General features: G+C 39.3%; 1 protein-coding gene across 2 annotated transcripts in view; it reads right to left on the bottom strand.

The window, feature by feature from the left end:
* The window catches only part of ACACA (acetyl-CoA carboxylase alpha), a gene marked incomplete at both ends in the record, with an annotated part of 208309 nt that overhangs the window by 15474 nt on the left and 172853 nt on the right, over positions 1-19982 (bottom strand). For both annotated transcript variants that reach the window (XM_079726304.1, XM_079726305.1), the window contains 6 exons: positions 4277-4423; positions 5974-6129; positions 10686-10889; positions 13236-13391; positions 15103-15318; positions 16598-16639. In XM_079726304.1, coding sequence (XP_079582430.1) covers positions 4277-4423; positions 5974-6129; positions 10686-10889; positions 13236-13391; positions 15103-15318; positions 16598-16639 — 921 coding nt within the window. The remainder of the gene's footprint in view (positions 1-4276; positions 4424-5973; positions 6130-10685; positions 10890-13235; positions 13392-15102; positions 15319-16597; positions 16640-19982) is intronic.

The raw sequence follows: 19982 nt of genomic DNA, 5'->3' as shown, positions 1-19982 counted from the left end.
CTGAAGGCTAGGCTGCTGAGAAGGAAAAACCCTGACACCTAGTGCCCATCTGAAAAAACAAAGTCTTGGAGCCACTACAATTTTAAGCCTGGCAGTGTGTGTGGAGGTGATCATCAAATTGCATTCAATCTGGAACATACTTAACTCTCAGAAAAATTTTAAGGAAAAAATGTAATGCCAAGCAAGAATTCCAGTCTCTAACTACCAATCCTTTTTGGAGTACACATCCTAAACCTAATTATTATAACCGCTTCTAGACACAGCATCTTCTCATCGCAGATTTTCATTACGACAGAAGCAATGAGAGGGAATGGATAGATTCATATTGTTTAAAAGCCCATGTTCTGAAACAGTAAGGAAAACACGGTCCTCATTTCTATCCACACTAATTTTGCTATAAAAGGTGCCTGTCTATCGTATCTTTCAGCATTGCCCAATTTGGAGATTCATCATCTAGTTCACAGAGCAGTTAAAGGAAATATAATAAAAGAATGCTAATAACGTTTCAGAATATATAAGAACACAGTCTCAAGAAGGCCAGTGCTTTCTTTGCCCTACCAGGCAAAGTTAAGTTGTTCTCCGTCAAGTCGGTTACAGACAGTGGCTTGATCTTAGCCTGAGCCTTTTAATAACAGGATTTGGTGCGAAAAGCAGCTGCATTGGATTGTGAACTGTTACTCAAAGTGTTCCCACCTACAATTACAGCTTCCACCAAATGATCAAAACAGGTTAGCAAACTGGCAGGAAAATGAAAACAATTCCCCCCAAATTGAGAAGTGGTGAAAGTAGAACTGTTGGTTAGCTGAGCTTCTTCTATGTCCAGGCTCAACAGCATACATTCATCTAGCTGTGTATTTACATACAGTACCCATCACAGGAGCATGAAATCAGTTTAGTCTGTGTTGCAATCACATTTTCCTCAATTTTCATCTTTACTTGAAACGATTAAAAAAAAATCCTAGACAACTTATCTTTGGAGCTATTTGCAAGGAACATAGTTCACAGATTTGGTCTACATCTTTTTTATTCCTACTCTAAATTCATACTAAATGCCATGCCATTCAAATCTGACAATGAGAAAAATGTGTTCTCCTATACCTTTCATCACGCATAAGGTGGCATGCCTTCAGTTACATCTCTCTCAGTGGGGAAGGGACAACTAGGAAAATAGAAAGGAGAGAGTAGCTAACGTCACATCAGAAAAGCTCTCTTTTGCCTGCTTTTAACTCTGCCACAATGTTCAAAATGCAGGTCACATCTCTGCTGAAACAGCCAATATTCTTCCTCAAATGGCAAACAAGTTACCTAAAACTAAATGGAACTGAACTGTTCCAAGTCCTGGTCCCATCACCTTTTTACCTATTTACTGTCCTGGAAAAAAAATAGGGAAGAAAGACTGGTTACCCACACAGCCGATGGTATGATAAGTGCAGGCTTTCTGCCTTTGATTACGGGGAGAAGCATCTCAATTCATGGGGAAACTCTTCAGGAATCTCTTGTTTTACCTGTATTCCTTATATCCATGTGCTAGCTTTGAAACCCAGAAACTCCAATCCTTCAAGGTAATGCAATATCACCCACCATGATGACCTGGTGGAGCTGTCACCTTTGGAGAACACCACATTATGATGATTTAATGGCTACGTAGCACTGACGCATTTACATTGAGCCTCGGCTCTCAGAACATTAACAGGTCAATCTTTTATTCCTTTTTTTAATAAAACTACTTCTCAAGGCTCCGTTAGATGCCCATTCTCTTCGGGATAGGACTGATTTGCTCCCAATCTCATCAGCATGAGCTCTTTTCCTTCCCCTCACAGCATTCTTGGGGTAATATGTAGAGTGCCAAGCTCATGACAAACTTGTCTCTTTGGCCAAAGAAAATTAAACGGCAATTGCTGAAAGTCAACTTGCCTTGATAAAACTGGGCTCAGCACGAGGAAATACATCCTCCTGACACCTTGTCATCTCTTAGGCACAGCTGTCCCTCAGAGTTCTGACTGCTGAAACTCCATCTTTAGATTGGTCAGTCGCTCAGTGGACATGCTTCATTGTACGTTCAAGCTCTTGGTAACCGAGTTGGATACTAATACCTCAACCTCATTCCTGTTGTGCGGGACCCTATAATCTAGCTAAGGCCACTGACTGACTTCACCAGCCATGCCGAGCATTAGTCACTAAGTGCTCCCAAAAGAAATCAGTCTCACTCCTCCTGAGCTCAAAGACTCAGAAACAACAGCAAGCTAACACTCAGCTTCAATCCTAGTCAACCACTTGAAGGAAAGGAAAAGAGAACAAAGACAACAGGCAACTAAGGAGGGAAAAGAGGAGGACAAGAAGAAAGTAAGAACTGACGAAAAGCAAAAAAACATTTTAAATACTATTAAATTTCTAGATTTCAAGATTATTATTAAAGCATTGGGCAAAGGAAAACATGTGGTCCCTGTATTGACGCTACTACTCACAGCCCTAGTCCTATGCTGCTGTTTAAGACATCCCTTTGCACCAAGGTTTGTTGGGTCTTAAAAGGGTTAAAAAAAACCTTTATTTTTTTTTTTTTAATTCGTGTGTGTGTGTGTGTGTGTGGTCTCTGGGTACAGAGTCCCGTATAATAAGACTATTTGTATTCATACTGGCAGAGTAAACACTACACGTTCATGCCCAGGCAGCTCTGTGCTTGTAATTTCAGCAAGAACAGAGCCCTGTCCCTCTGGGACCTCACTATTCCCCCAGTCTCCATTCGCTCAAACAGAATGAGAGCAGAGAGAAAGCAGGACAGAAAGATCATGGCAAGAGGTTTCACACAGCACTGCAGCTAGCTTTCACGTGGCCAAAAATCTCATTTTGTGTTTTAATTACATTAGTTAAAAGCGTTTTTCTCTCAGTCCCCTGTTCACAAGGGTGCCTTCCACTCCTGAAGACTCCACTGTTCAATGAATCAGAATTTAAGTCTAGCACAATGAAGCTTTTCTTTGCTGCTGAGGGGTTCACTAAGTAGATGCTACACACAGTGGCATAAACCTCTGCTGCAACTTTGTGTGTTAATGAGTATACATGCACCTACTCTCGTCCAAATTCTACGCATCCTTTCTCCCCAGCCTCTCGCCTTTGCTATTAGATTAGAAGAACTCCTACAAGTCTGATACCCTCCATCGGGTCTAATGCTTGCATCCATCTTTTTACCAAACCATCTACTTTTGGCAGCCACTGGTGTACTTGCTGAACAACCACGCACCTTGTACATATAGGAAATTTTTTGGAAAAAGATACTGCATAAAATGGGAAAAAATTGCATTTATCCCCAAAGGTGTACCCAGTCTGTTTATGGTGAACACTCAGATAGAGATTACTCCTTCTAAGGAACGAGGTTTATCTAGGGATTACATCTAAGGTTAAAATAAAAACATATCTCATTTTAGGCTTATTACTGTTGTTATAACTGTACATTAGAAGCATAGTTAGAATCAGGAAGAATCTCAGTGCACTGAGGAGGATGTGGGGTATAGGGCAGAATACGACTTTACATCATTAACAGTGTACTATAGGAGAAAGGAATCCAAAGCTAGAAAAGGCATTCCTGGATAACTATCAGACACGGGTTCTCTGTTACCTCCTTTTATGTTTAAACCCCTGGTTCTGATTGGGCCCCTTTAAGAAGAAAATATTTACCATGCCAACAACAGCACCAGATGAAATTACCTGAGCACGAAAAAACATATCAAAAACCGTACACCAGTATGCAAAGTAAGTATCCAAATAAGGAAAAACATCGAGAAATATTCTAAATGCTTTTATTATAGAAAAATCTCAACATTTCAAACATATACAAAAATAGAGAAAAGAATCGAGTCCTATGTATCTATCACCTAGCTTCAGTTAACAACTCATGTTCAGTCCTGTTTCATCTGTACTCCCACATTCACACCCCCTCATTATTCTGAAGCAAATCCTAGAGATTAGATCATTTTAGCTGTAACTATTTTAGTATGTATCTCTAACAGAAAACAATACTCTTTTTTAAAAAGCAAAATTGTAATAGCATTTAAAAAAATGTAATACCATTATCACACTTAAAAAACTAATGACAATTCCTTGCTATCCAGTCGATGTTCTCTGGCTAAAGAATTCTACCAACAGGACTACTATTTCTACCAATAGGACTACTATGCTGCCTATGCCACTCAGATCTTAATACTATTTAATGACCACCCCCATGGAAAGCTGGTACTGGTGGGCACAGAGATAAGAAAGGGGAGAGGGAGACGCAATTACTTGCCTCATTTCCTCCTGGAAGCCTGTTCATGTGGACCAGTTGACCTTGATCATCTAACACAAGCTCAGTGTACGTCAGCATGTCTGAAGGCAGAGGGGGTGATGGAAGGAATGCTTGAGTGGACATAGACTCCCAGAGTTTGATCAGGGACTAAAGGAGGAGAAAAGTGTGACTAATCAGTAACAATTAGCATTTCAACATGAACAAAATAAATATTAAAATATCGTCAGTCTAGTTTTGCTCTTTCTTTTCCAAATATTCTGCTGAGCGTCTAAACGTTAGACCAAATTCTAGAGCTCTCATTCTCAGCTGAAATAGATTTGTAATTGTCTTTAACATAATGTTTTTTACATGCCAAAAATCAGGCACTTTTCCAACAACATCAAACTACTGAGTGATCATGAATCAGAATGAATCAGTCCCTCTTTAAAAAAGAGAAATCCTAGAGAAGCTTGGCTACAGAAGAATAACCAGGAAAGTGACATGACACTCAGCTAATACAAAGTAAACCCAAGAACACAAGAATAGAGTTTCTACTAGAGGTTCAGGGGAAGCATCCTCTTTCTAAAATCTTTTCAAAGCTAGAGGCCCATACACGGGAATTAGCTCACTAGAGGTGTATGACTGTAAATGTGCAAATGAAGTCTGCTCAAATTTGAGAAAACAGAGAGACACACCTATCATTTTAAAACCATTTCAATTTCCACTCCCAACTTCATATTACCAAAAATATTGCTGCATGAAGTGGGAACTAGTTCAGTTGTTTCTCTGCTTGCCTCAAAGCAACATTTAAAACCAATATGACTCATTCATACTTACAAGTCCAAATCACTGTGTTTATGTCTATTCTATAGGAAGAATTATACAGAATGTGATTTCTCTTTATGGCACTGGCACTGGGGAACAGAGTCAACACTCAACTTCTAGGGTAACAATGCCGGTAATATGAATGAAGACAGCTATGTTTCAAGGGAGAGACCTTGTACACAAATGGTTACATAAAGGAAATCTCTTGTATATCTGAATAATACAGGAAGTACAGAAAGACTATTTACTAAGACCGCATGTATTACTTTATTAAAATTCAAATGTGGTAACACTGGTATTTTTGAGGAGACTTGGAAAAGTCCTATATTCATAGATTTTTTTAAGGACAAATTCAGTATTCTTTTGATACACTAGTTTTTATTCAGCTATAATAAATCTCCCACAAAAGAACGGATAATTTAAACTGTGTACCATGAACTCTATATCCATTTGTATATGTTATATATTGATTCTCATCATATTAACCTAAGTTATCAGTTAGAGACCTGGGTTATCTTGGAAAATAGGAAAACGAGAACTCGAGTTTCAATCTCTTTTTGATTTGAATATAGGCTTTGGAAATAGACACCTAAATGTAACTCCTTACACCGGTCATCGTAAACTACCATTGCAGGCATGTGGTCTCGGTTTACTCTTTTCTACTCAACAGAGGCCTCTATTCTCACCATTCTTCCTGTTAATTCATAAAGAACCACCCAACATCTGAGTTGGCAGTCACAATCCCAAAAGAGATAGAAGTGAGAACAGTGTCAAGATATTTCCTGCCTTTTGGAAGTGCCCTATTCCAGTCTAAGCTGCATCTGATGAAAATTCAGGAAAAATCTTGCCTCTTCGGCACATGTCAGATCTCCCCCTACGTTAGCCACATTTACCTGCCGAAACATCTCTGGGATATCATATATGTATGTTGTCCCTAAGGACTGTGCCTGGAACCTCTTTGATTGAAGCAGGTCTTTGGTCACATATGGAGTGTTGATTAACATTCCATGTAATGGTCCCTGTTTGTCTCCATATGCCTGAAACATGATCTGCAGGAAAAAGAGGATGGCATAGGGGGTTAAAAGACAGGGGGAAAAAATCAGATCAGCTTCCTAGAGGGACTTTTTTTCATAAATGTTATTTCTTGAAACACATTTTTGGTGGGTTGAGTAGCTAAGATATGCCTCTTAACATTGGGTACATGGTGCTCTCACCTCTCTACAGGTTAACCAACTCCAAAAGATGGTATGTAACCAAGCACACATCATACTTTTGAAATCAACAAGAAAGCACAGCATAAGTTTCACATTTCAGAGACAGACTGACAATGCTTGCCTTCTAAAGTGACTTGAATCCCATATATTCAAAAACAAAGCATGTCAACTAACCAACTAAGCAGTTCTAGTATTTCAGTTGAGGAACAGCTAAGCACTAAAGAGAATTCTGTTCTTTCTCCAGTGGTAGAAGGCCAGGTCAAGGCTCTACCAGGTCACCTACACTTTAGTCTATTTGATTAGAAGGTGCTTCATAAGTACGATTAGCTATATAAAGGCTTCAAAAATTTCTGACACAAGTGGATTTCATCCATCCATCTAGCTAGCTAATTCTTGTTAGCTCATAAGACACAGCCTATAGTAAAAAAAAGAAAATTTATTTTTAAAAAATGTATAAAATATACATACATATTTCCCCCAGTATACTATGTCTACAACTGGTGAATAGCTCCTACAATACCTATATTGTCACATAATAAAATCACTACACCAGTTTTTAATTATTTTAACTCAAATATTTCTAGAAGAGTACTTCATATTTCATATATTTAGACAGTTTTATTTGCTTATGAATATTTATAAGGGATGCCATTATTTCAATTCAATTAATATTTATTGAGTGCCCAGAGGTTGTATGACACTAAACTAGGCACTTTATGCATGAATTCATAAAACACAGATTCCCAGTGCAGTGAATACATATGGAGATTGGGATGTGAGGGTATGTGTGTATACCCACATACTTATTCAGGCCTAAAATATATAAGCTTAAGTCTACCACTAATGAATAGATTTGCGGACCTGCTAACCAGGCATTAGAAGAGAAGTACTCTCCTATATCCTGGGTACAGTTCAGTTAAGTGAATCCTTAGCCCTTTAGATCAGAGGAACAAATGTGTTCTACTGACTTGTCAATCAGGTCCTATTCTGGGCATAACTTGTCTTGGGCTGCTTAAAGCCCACCAGAATGGAGCTCCCAATCCTCTTGCACATGACCAGTGAAGAAAGTCACCAGGTGGGAGGTAGAATTAGCATTGTCTTAGTAATGTGAGAGGTAGAAATAGTAATGTTTCAAGAGATTCAAAATGTTAAGTGAGGCCAGGGTGTTAGTATGTGAAAACTGGACTTAGAGGAGATAACCCAAATCAAAATAAGAAAAAAAGGAGCAAAAGCAGTAGGTTCTGGAACTACATTCCAAGTACATACCTATAGGTCTTATCTTTCTATTAGAAAGATAGGTACAGTTTTGCAAGGTCTGGAATAAAGTCAGGCTGGTCATTTAAGCAATATAACTGTAGGTACTTTCACTGCTGGTGGGAATTTAAAATGGTACAACCTCTTTGGCAAACAGTTTGGCAGTTTCTTATAAAATTAAACATACACTTACTATGACTCAGTAATTATACTCATATATTTACTCAAGAGAAATGAAAACATATCTACACAAATATCTGTAAATGAATGTTCACAGCAGCTTTACTCAGAATAGCCCAAACTGGAAAAATAAAGCCTCAAATGTCCATTGACAGGTGAATGGATATAAAAATTTTGGTATATTCATACAATGGAACACTACTCAGCAATGAAAAGGAACATACCCATAATCCATGCAACATGGATGAATCTCAAAAACACTATGCTGAGCAAAAGAAGCCAGACACAAAATAGTACATATTGTCTAATTTCATTTATATGAAATTCTAGGACAGGCAAAACTACTCTATAACAATAGAGAACAGATCAGTGGATGCCTAGGGCTGGGGCTGCAAAGGAGAACAAGAAAACTTTTGAGGGTGTCAAGGGTTCTCTATCATGATTGTGATAGCGGTTACACAGGTGTGTGCAATTTCACAATGAATTAAACTGCACACATAAAATGAGTGCATTTTATTACGTGTAAGTTCTATCTCAACAAAGTTGATTTTGAAATGTATATTTCCCTCTTACACTACACATTGGAAATCAACTGATTTATGCAGTGGATTACTCAGATCTCTCTACTATGACTGCCTGACATCAGTGTTCACTACAGCTAATTCCACAAAGACTATACAAGGAAAATAAGACAATCTGAAACTCAAGCCAGTCAACCTTGCTCCTTGTTGGCAGAAAGAATAAAAAATTATTCTGGAGCAAGAGGTTGATAGCAATGGACAGCATTGGAAGCCTCTGAATGGTCACTTATCTATCTATGTTGTCTGTGTTAATTCCATTTTCTACTATAATGGCCATAGTAATTAAAACTGGTAAAGTATATGTTTTACAAGTTCATGAAAACAGGTACACATTTTATTTATCACACACTTTTCACCAGAGGCCATCAAAAGGGCTTCTCTTGGAAAACAATCTCTGATCCCATATAGTCTGCTCCCTTAGAAACTGGCACTTATTTTATGATGACACAAATCATAATCATACAACAGAGAAACTAATTATCCATCTTCTTCCATCATGAGGTAAATTTCTTGAGAAGAGAGATCACTTTTTATCTTTGCATCCCTACTGCTTGATACATGGTCAATAAATGTTAAATTAATGAACAAATGAATGAATGATACACATGGTTCTATATTGTTTTAAGTTCATATAATGACTCACTAGAGCAAAGAAAGGGAAAAAACAAATTGGCAAGAAGCATCAAGTAGACTTTCAGGGTTCCAGAACTGAGCTAGAAGCTGTTCCTTTTGTGGTCTCCCTCCTCTAGTTGTGGGCTCCTGAGTTCACGCTTGGCAATGGCTGTTGAATCTCAACTGAAGAGCCTCAGGGAGACCCCTTTCCTTCAGGGCTTACTAAACATGCCGGACCCATGGTAAGAGGGGTGCTCCCTCAGGCTAAAGGCGGCTCATTCATTCTTTCAGATACTTAGTGAGTGCTTATTTTGTGCCAGGCACAGTACTAAACCCTGATTGAAGGCATCTGCTCCTTTCATGCCCCTGTGTCACCACTACCCAGCATGAGGGAAATCTAAGCGCTTTCTAATAAAAGAAAGGCGGGGGGGGGATAGTTATGAAGAACAAACGTATTTATCAAAAACATTAAAATCTCAAGCGGCCATCTTATTTTTCACAAGAATAGATCTGCCTTGAAGACACTGCAGAAGTTAATTAAAAACATCCCTGCCCATGGAAAGCTTTGACTGAAAATGTCTTTAAGGTTGTCCTGAAAACATCAAATGCAGCAAAAAATTATTGAATACTCTTTCTCTTGCTCACCCCTTGCACTCTTGTGCACACTTTCTCTCTGTTTTAACTGTTCACTTCTCACGTGATAGGTTTCTCTGGCCATCTAACTGGGAATCAAAGCACAAAATGAAAGGTCGCTCTGACAACTGTCTAAACCTAGAATTTTAAAACTCATCTTCAAAATACCAGCAAAAAATATCTTTTCTTACTGCTATTCCCAGATTTAAAAGGACACAGATAAAAACAAGGGACACATAATCTCCTTCTGTCACCCAATGCATAGAACAGACTGAGACCTTTGTGTACACATACAAAGGAGCAAGTTCATCCTTTAATGAGAAGAAAGGCACTTCCCAAGTTCAGGCCAGAGGCCTACAATTAACATCCCAGTTCTTAAAAAGATGTGAGCAACAGTGAACTGACCTAAATCCTGTATCATAGCAAATGGCCCAAATATGGAGAAACCAAGGTGGTAAAACAGATTAAAAGGGAATTCTTTGTTATCATAGAACCAATCTACTTAGAAAGTCACTTTCCATTTTCATATTCTCAATTTTTCTATCTGAAAAAATGGGTTAAAGTTTGCCACTTTGCTCTTTTATAGATATATGATACTCTGAACTCTTTGAAGGAAAGATAATGTGTGTAAATAAAGGGTAAATAAGATAAAGTCACTGCTCGATATTGCTAAAGCTATTATTATATTATGTTGAAATTTTCCTTCTTTGAGATATTTCATATTTCAACAATTCCCCTTCCTTTACTTGCCAGTGAGTGGTCTAAATAGGCTGAAAATGGGAACAAGGACAAATCAGAAAAGACAAGACTGCTCAAGTAGCCCAAGAGCCCTCTAAAAAAGAGCCCTAAACTGCACAGGTACCTGTGGAGTCAGGTTCACTTGGCACCTGTTAGGGCTCACCAATACATGACAAAAGGTTAAGGGTTTCATAACATCCATGATTAGGACAGTGGCACATCTTATGAGGCAAATGAAGTGTTTCAAATTCATGCAACCATTTAAGCTAAGAGAGGATAACCCCACTAGGTGAAACAATGGGATTTGTGAGTTTGGGTCTTTCTGTAACAAGGACAAGTGGCTTCTCTCTAGGACCAAGTCAAAACTTTGAGGAGCCTGCTTGACTACTGTACCTGTGCTGTCCTGGAGTCAGTCACTTCCTTGTACAGGCTGATGTCCAAGTAATAGCCAGACTCGTTTGTCAGGAAGAGGCGGATGGGAATTGCTTTTCCAGTTGGTGTCAGGCGAATGTTGATTTTCAGTTCTGCCTGGAGGACGCGTAACTTCCACAGCCGACTTCCATAGCGCATTACCATGCTCCGCACAGACTCCTCAATCTGACACAAACACATCGCCAGGCACAAAACTTAAATCCCTTGTAACTAGGACCTGTTTGGGTCTGCCCATCTTTGGGAAGGGAGGAATGGGAAAAGATGCTGGCTTCCAGGTATGTGTCCTCCATGCATTCCTTACAAAGAGTCAGAGTTTCTCCCCAACCCTACTCTTGCTTAGAACAAGTCAGGGACAACTTCATGCTGGCCTGGCATTTGAGTGGTTTTCTCTGGCTCACGACACCCAAATCCACGCAGCTCCTTTCCCCTTTCCCAATTATATTCATATTCTATGTCAAAGATCTGCGATATCTAAAATTACAAATGGGATTTAAGAGAAAGCCCCAAATAAGAATAAAATCTCTAGTTAAACAGCTATTAAGTAGCATTTATATGCACAGTAACTGTGTTTCATTGCACTTTCAGGAACTTAAATCAGCATAGCAATTACCACCAAGAGCTTTTTTCCATACAATTTTATTAAACTTTATAAAATATGCTTCTTGGTAAATTGCACAAATTAAAGAAAGGCAATTTGTAGGTGGTGCTAGAATGTTCTCTCTAAACAGAGCTCTGAAACTTGGTCACTGCCAAGTCCAACTGGGACTTAAGTAGATGGGGCAGATGTTCCCTCGTTGCTCTAAGCTTTATATCAAGACAGCTTAGTGCCCCTAGTTTTCAGGGGTTGGCGAATTATTTTAACCAAATGGCCTTAGATGTGATTTTTCCTTATTGACATACTAAAGCAAAAAAGAATTTTTTTCCAATAGCGCTACAGGCAGCTAGGACATACTACTCAAAATTAATGTTTTCTTAAATTAAGTAGCTCTCTAAAATCCTTTCTCAAGTTCTTAGAACATCTTTTTTTTTTTTTTTTTTTTTTTGCGGTACGCGGGTCTCTCACTGTTGTGGTCTCTCCCGTTGCGGAGCACAGGCTCCGGACGCGCAGGCTCAGAGGCCATGGCTCACGGGCCTAGCCGCTCCGTGGCATGTGGGATATTCCCGGACCGGGGCACGAACCCATGTCCCCTGCATTGGCAGGCAGACTCTCAACCACTGCACCACGAGGGAAGCCCAGAACATCTTTTTTAAAAATTTCATACCATCCTTCTCTTGTGGCTCTTCAGAAGTGTGTGCCACCCTTGTAGTTTTTTTCTGCTCTTAGAATGGATTTCAAGGAGTTAACGTCTCTATTTCCACACTTCCTTGTTAACCAAGAGATATCTATCCATTCTTTTTTCGAGGGAACAAAAGTCAACATCTCTATATACAGGAAATTGACAGCTATCTATGATTAGAAAGACAGAGCCAGGGCATATGAGTGTTTGGAGTGGAAACAGAGAGGCTGATAGCAAAAACTCATTGAGAAATGATAGGTCATATCTACAAATATATATAGTTATATAGTGTCCAGGGCATGTTTTAAGTCTTCTAGTTTCATCAGTCCCAGAATGCTCAGGAGAACCTTTACTTAAAATGGATGATGAGACTTCATGAAACTCAATGAGTAGCCCTGTCCTTGGCTTTCCTGACAGACAAAGCAACCAATCAGTAGTTTGGAGTCTTGAAGAAAAAAAGTAGAAAACGATTTCTCAGGTCTTAGATGTTAAGTTCAAAAAGCAAAAGTCCATGCCTACAATAGGAGAAAGGGTTCTCCTATTCAAATTCCAAAATAAGCATGAAAAGGTTAGAGAGAACAGAAACAGAGAGCAACCTGTCTTTATTATACCTGGGATAAAAGGTCAAGTACAGAATCACCTTGTTTTCCTTCCTTAAGTTATATGGAATGCATTTTAGAATAGAGCCTCAGGGAAGAAAACATACATAAATATATGCAGAATTCCATATCAACCAAATTCTCTCTCCATGGAAAAATACTAAAGAGAACAAGTTAGACACTTTGGGAAGGTGTATTACTTCCCTAAGGCCACCAGGTAACCTGTGAAAAGAAGCAGTAATTTTGCCAAAATGCCCTATAATAGCAAAGTAAGTTATTCCAGATGAGAAATCCTAGGGAATTAAATAAAATAGGACTGCTATCACGGCAAATATCATAAACCAGGTACCAACAGAAGAAGAGGAAGAAGTTTTGCATTTTTCTACTGCAAATAAGTGACCAGCATTATTAACATCGTACCACCTTCAGTTTTGGGGTCTGCTTTCAATGGTTATAGCACATTTTTGACACCATCCCAGAAACCCAGTCCTACGAGCATTCTGTAAACTTTAAAGATCAAGGGTTCAATCAGCTGACCGAGAGTACCTGTTTCCAGGTCCAAGTGCAAAGAAATATGAATGAATCTCTCTGCTTGTGTTGGCGAGTGCTGGCAGAGAAGCTAAGGAGAAATGTACCTTTGAAGGGTCCATGATGACTGTAGGCACAAAGTTGAGGAAGATGTGGTTGCAGTCAGTCCGGACATTTGTATTATTAAAAGCGACCTCCAACTCATCCATGGCTTCTAGGAGCAGCCGCTCCCCTTCATTTTGTAGATATTCAAAGGAAGCTTCCTATGCAGGAAAGGAAATCACCACCAACATTAATGTGTTTGAAAAGAGGCAATAAAGAAACAGCTGTTAAACACATGAAAGAATGCTCAACATCATTAATCATTAGAGAAATGCAAATCAAAACTACAATGAGATATCATCTGACACCGGTCAGAATGGCCATTATCAAAAAATCTACAAACAATAAATGCTGGAGAGGGTGTGGAGAAAAGGGAACCCTCTTGCACTATTGGTGGGAATGTAAATTGATACAGCCACTATGGAGAACAGTGTGGAGGTTCCTTAAAAAACTAAAAATAGAACTACCATATGACCCAGCAATCCCACTACTGGGCATATACCCTGAGCAAGCCATAATTCAAAAAAGAGTCATGTACCACAATGTTCATTGCAGCTCTACTTAAAATAGGCAGGACATGGAAGCAACCTAAGTGTCCATCATTGGATGAATGGATAAAGAAGATGTGGCACATATATACAACGGAATATTACTCAGCCATAAAAAGAAACGAAACTGAGTTATCTGTAGTGAGGTGGATGGACCTAAAGTGTGTCATACAGAGTGAAGTAAGTCAGAAAGAGAAAAACAAATACCATATGCTACCACAGATATATGAAATCTGAAAAAAAAAAAAGATCAGAAGAACCTAGGGGCAAGATGGGAATAAAGATGCAGACCTACTAGAGAGTGGACTTGAGGATATGGGGAGGGGGAAGGGTAAGCTGGGACAAAGTGAGACAGTGGCATGGACATATACTACCAAACGTAAAAATAGATAGCTAGTGGGAAGCAGCCACATAGCACAGGGAGATCAGCTCGGTGCTTTGTGACCACCTAGAGGGGTGGGATAGGGAGGGTGGGAGGAAGGGAGACGCAAGAGGGAGGGGATATGGGGACATATGTATATGTATAACTGATTCACTTTGTTATAAAGCAGAAACTAACACACCATTGTAAAGCAATTATACTCCAATCAAGATGTTAAAAAAAAAAAGAAACAGCTGTTATACATACTTAAGCAGTAGCATGTCACAAGTCATAAGGCACCTGCTGCAGATGTTATTTACCTTTCTCCCTAGGGTCAACCCAATGACCACAGGCAGCAGGGGCAGGCAAGGGTCAGATAAAGACCTGCCAGACCTTCCTCCTGCCTCTTATGTATCCTTTCCTTCCAACAGGTGGAGATGCTGGGCATCCCCAGAGGAGCAACCCCACTAGGGTTATATCTCACATATGGCAAACAGAGCAGTGTAGAAAGGAAATCTGTTTAGAAAGGAAAAGCTGCAGAAAAGTTACAGCTATAGGATGCAGTAACAACTAACACACCAGCAAGCACCTTGCTATGTACAGAAAGCACCCCACCTCTAGACAGGTTTACAATGGGGTCACCTCTAACTTTTCTCCTTATTCTCTATCATCATCTAACCTTCCCTGTGATTTCTCTGTTAGCATACTTTTTCATTTTCTCAAGCGAGTACTACCATGCTTCCATTACCAAGACAACTTAAATTGAAGGGGGAAAAAGCCCTTCATTACATGGAATATTTACTTCTGTGAGAGAAATGACTCTCAGACTTCTGCTGGTTTTTGGAGAGTAGGATGAAAGGGAACAAGAGCCTTGATTCAAAAGAGGAAAACCTGATTTTGACCCATGCCTGTTTCCCTGTCCCTTCCCTCAGGGATAACTTCCCATTACAGTACAGCACCCACCTTGGTGACCAGATCAGAATGTCTGATGATTGCACGGACAAAGAACCTGTAGTCTGTCACTTCTGTGCCCACTTCCACCTTGGCTGCTCCAAGGTACAGGTGCATCTTGTGATTAGCACATGGGATGGCAGTAAGGTCAAAATTTCTCATCCGGTTCAGCTCTAACTGGAAAGCTAGGGCAGGCTCCAGGTGACGGTAGATACGATCTTCCTCAAACTGAACGCAAGAAAAAACAGCTCACAAGAGGCAGTTACAAAGTTATATTATGAAAGTGTATGTAAAAGAGATGCTTAAAAATATAAACATAAGCCATGATGTGCCAACGAGTCAAAAAAGGAGCTACATAGGGGCTTCCCTGGTGGCTCAGTGGTTGAGAGTCCACCTGCCGATGCAGGGGACACGGGTTCGTGCCCCGGTATGGGAAGATCCCACATGCCGCGGAGCGGCTAGGCCCGTGAGCCATGGCCACTGAGCCAGCGCGTCCGGAGCCTGTGTTCCGCAACGGGAGAGGCCACAACAGTGAGAGGCCTGCGGACCGCAAAAAAAAAAAAAAAAAAAAAAAAAGAGGAGCTACATACAAGGAAAATGCTAGAGTTTACATAAGATTAGGCACTAAAGTCCTTGTTTACTTTGCAAGCTTTCATCATTTATGCTTTTACAAGTGGTGATGCTCTCCATTAAAAACAAACAAAAAACACCAATTCCCTCAGATCTCCTGTAGCATTTAAAGCCTTCATGATTCATTTTTTAAAAACAGTAAACCAGATTACTTCACATTAATGTCTATTTTACATACCAATATTTCAGTTTTACCCAACTAGTCTAAAACGCTTACGGGCAGGTCTTATACCCTTATCATTTCTGGCAGAGTAAAAAGGACATAGTAAGTAAATACTTGGAAAACAAACATCATACAATTTTTAAAAAGAGATATTTGGCTCTGGACATCCTGTATCCATACATAATTATTTACCTACCTTTTTTTCAAGTTGTAGTGACATTTACTGTATGTTTTGCTGAAACTAGACATGTAAAGAGTATATGTCCATTGAGTGAATGGAGAGAGAGAGCCAAAAACATAAGCTCGTAATAGGAAGAAACCAACATGGTCTAAAATTTTATATTTAAAAATTGAAAAACAAATGCTCATAAACAAGACTTGAGGATAAACGAACTGTCTGTGGGTGACAAGAATAATCCTACTAAGTATAGTAGCCCTTTAATATTACATCATTAGGATTATCCCAAGGCACAGAGATGATTTTGAAAGTTATCACTTTCTTTGGGTAGGTCAATACATTTGATTGTTTCCTAAACCAAACTCTTTCAGAAGGGAGACTTTATTAGTTCTAAGACACATGTAAGGCAAGGGGAAGCATATGTTCAATTAGAGGAAGGAGAATGGCAAGAAATATGGCAAAGATAAGCTACTCTTGGGCTTTTAAGGAAAAAACAAAGATTAAAAAAAAGAAAGAGGAAAAAAATCAGTTCTTACCTTATCCCTTGCTCGGAATGTGAAAAACTTAGGGAATTCTCTCTGTGTTAAAGAAGGGGGGGAGAAATGTGTCAGTCCTTCATATATATGGCTCTTTGGGGATAAACACATAGTACAGAAACTGTCAAGCATCTAGAAGACAACTGCCTAGAAAACACGTTCCTTACCTGAGCTTAGCCTGGGGAATATGCATGATCCTCTGGGTAACCATCACTTTGACCCCACTTACAAATTTGAGAACCACCACACTATTAACCTAACTTTAATAGCTACCCTCTTCTAGCGAAAAAAAAAATATGTATTTTTTCATCTCCCAAGTGGAAAAAGTTTTTTTAGGTGTTGCTCTTGGCAGAACCTGGCAAATAAGACCAATACACCTGAATTCTGCAGCACTGCAATAGCAGTTACTGGACTGATTTCCCAAGTTTCTCCTTAAGAAACTCTTAAAATGTAAACAAGCCAGACAGCATAGAATCCCCAATCCATGTTTTTTTTTCCTCATTCACTCTTAAGTCAATAATTTCAAAGGTTTAAACAACGATATTTCAAGACAAAGAAAAGTACAAGATGTTACATTGGTTCATACCACTATATGTATAGGAAAGAATGGGGTGGAACTAGTGAACGTGTAATCATTAGGTCTTACTGCTCTTTTGCAGGGCATTACACAAGAAAGCAACCAACTTACTAGAACCTTATTAATTAACAAAGATGAATTCAATTAGCAGAGTCCATTAGTTTCTGAAATTTATCTTATTAACACCAAATACCTCTGTTTCTCGGATGGGAAGCTCTACTGGCAGTGCTGGAATCGAGTCATTACTATTTGCCTCTATAGGAGGTTTTATTAAGGCATCTTCTTCATTATGAGTGCAATGTAATCAAACACCTATTGGTACAAGGCAGAGAGACCAGGACTAGCTGCCTAAATACCCCTCAATGAACTTCAGGAACCATGAAGGAAACATGAACTGAAAGCCTTGTATGTGGCAGGCGCTCTCATGTGTTGACCGTCGAATGCTCTCAACAACCTCTTAGGAAAGTATTGTGACCCCCAAAGGTGAACTTGGGTCTCTCTAATGCCAGAGCCTGTGCCCTTTCATCTCTACCTCTTAAGTGTAGGGTGTCACCTATCTATTCTTCCCCACCCCCACCCCCTGGCTGTGCCACGCAGCTTGCAGGACATTAGTTCCCTGACCAGGGATGGAACCCGAGCCTTCTGCAGTGGAAGTGCGGAGTCCTCACTACTGGACCGCCAGGGAAGTCTCTCTATTCTTATTTTAATCCAAATTCCTTATTTTGAGGACTTCTCTTTCATGAGACAAAAAACAAAAACCCCAGAAATTAAAACTTTAAAGAAAAAAAGCAAAGCAAAACTTGTGGCTCTTGAGTTGATGGAGAACTTCTTGAATACTTTCCACAGGTCTTAGGCTTCACCATAACTAAAGCCTGCACAGTTAATAAATCTTTTTACATTTTCCTTGGCATTTTAACTGTAAAACGGCATTTAATAGGCTTCTAGGAGCTTGTTTTAGCAAGGCTGGGAAACCACTGGTCCAGGCTTGGGTCTTTAAAAGCCCTTTGAAAGTGGATTTACACAGCACTGATCTTTTACTGATGGTGTTTTGTCCTAAATAATTCTCTAATTCCCCCTGAATGATAATGAAGAGCGTGGGGATGACTTCAAGGTTAAGCAGGAAGATGTTGAGCTGAGCTGTCAGTAGATTTCATGCTCAGGGCTTTATATAGTCTCTGTTTTGGTTTTATTCTCAAGAGGTATGGCTTTCAGAGCATTAGCTAAAAAGTAACACAAGTCAAAAAAGGAAGGGTAACAAAGTCCTTCCATGAAATTTTCTGAAAGAAAAGTCAAGAGAAGTAATGATACAATCTTTCAAGCACACACTCCTCTATTCCTCCATAACTTTAGTTAATTAGTTAACTAAAATAGTTATTTAGTATACCATTTACTCAAGGGTGTATAGTGGTAGGAACAAAATGATTTTCCTTCAAAAACATAACAAAAGCAAGAAACATTTTACTTACTACTAATGTAATTAAGAAAATGTGTAGTAACTGAAAGGCACAAAAAGCAAACAAGTGAATGGAAATAAATATCTTTACTACAAATAATGAAAAAGACTGACAAATTCTTGGCAGAGGTCGGCAAAGACTACCCATCAGAAAAATCACTTTCATTAAGGTTAGCTAAGAAAACGTGTTATGAGGACTTCCCTGGTGGCGCAGTGGTTAAGAATCCGCCTGCCAATGAAGGGGACACGGGTTCGACCCCTGGTCTGGGAAGATCCCACATTCCGCGGAGCAACTAAGCCCGTGCGCCAGAACTACTGAGCCCACGTGCTGCAACTACTGAAGCCCGCGTGCCTAGAGCCCGTGCTCCGTAACAAGAGAAGCCCCTGCTCACCGCAACTAGAGAAAGCCCCGTGCAGCAACTAAGACACAACACAGCCAAAAAAAAAAAAGGTGTTATGAGATGACATGAACAAATGTTCTTAAACTTTTGAATAAATTTTTAGTTCCACAGTAAAGTCCTCAATTTAAGCATGAAGCATTCAGAACAGAAGATGGCAAGAAGTTCCATGCAATGGGAAACCAGGATTAATGAACAATTCTTCAAGAGATAGGGAAGTCTGAGGACTTCTATAGAAAGTCACTTTTTTTTGGCACTCAAAAATCACAGAAATACAGAAAACACAGAAAAGAAGAAATCCAGAAGTCTGAGTCTGTAGTTTTAATAAATTCCTTCATCCTACCACATCCTCACGCGGCCAATTTTTCCACTAACGGCATTCATGCTTATTCCATCACTAATGTAATTGCTTTCCAGGCATTCTACTAGTGTTATAGGCAAATATCATAATTGAATGTACACAAAGAAAAACCCTCTTAGTGTGCTGGTACCAAAAAACAAAAGAATGCAACATTTCTCAGGAAGAAATTATACCCCTGCTGTGTTCTAATCAGCCAACCATCATCAGGACAATCAAAATAATTTGCCTAAATTAGCCAATCAAGACACCCTGCAAATCAGAGAATGTGAAAACCTGCAACAGAAAACATCACAGCTGATTATGATACTAATAATCGTGTTAAAAACCTAATGAGATGAAGAAATTGGAAGCTTGCTGGTGCAATTCTCTTTTACCTCAACACACTGAGAACTAATTATATAGACTGTAATTAAAACAAAATCTCAAACCAAACCTTCTGAAAAACAAATCGTTGATCCACTAGCAAACAGAACTACCATTTTTTCCCCAGCTTTATTGAGATATAATTGACATATCAATTATTTTTAAAGAAATGAACTACTAACCATGATAACTGTTTTCGATAGCAGGCTCTTCCTTCAGGCGCAAACAATCCA

The sequence above is a fragment of the Hyperoodon ampullatus genome, assembly GCF_949752795.1.
Source record: "Hyperoodon ampullatus genome assembly, chromosome: 19".
NCBI classification, from domain to species: domain Eukaryota; kingdom Metazoa; phylum Chordata; class Mammalia; order Artiodactyla; family Ziphiidae; genus Hyperoodon; species Hyperoodon ampullatus.
Note: the sequence above shows the minus strand (reverse complement) of the source record. Positions and strands in the feature narration are given on the sequence as shown.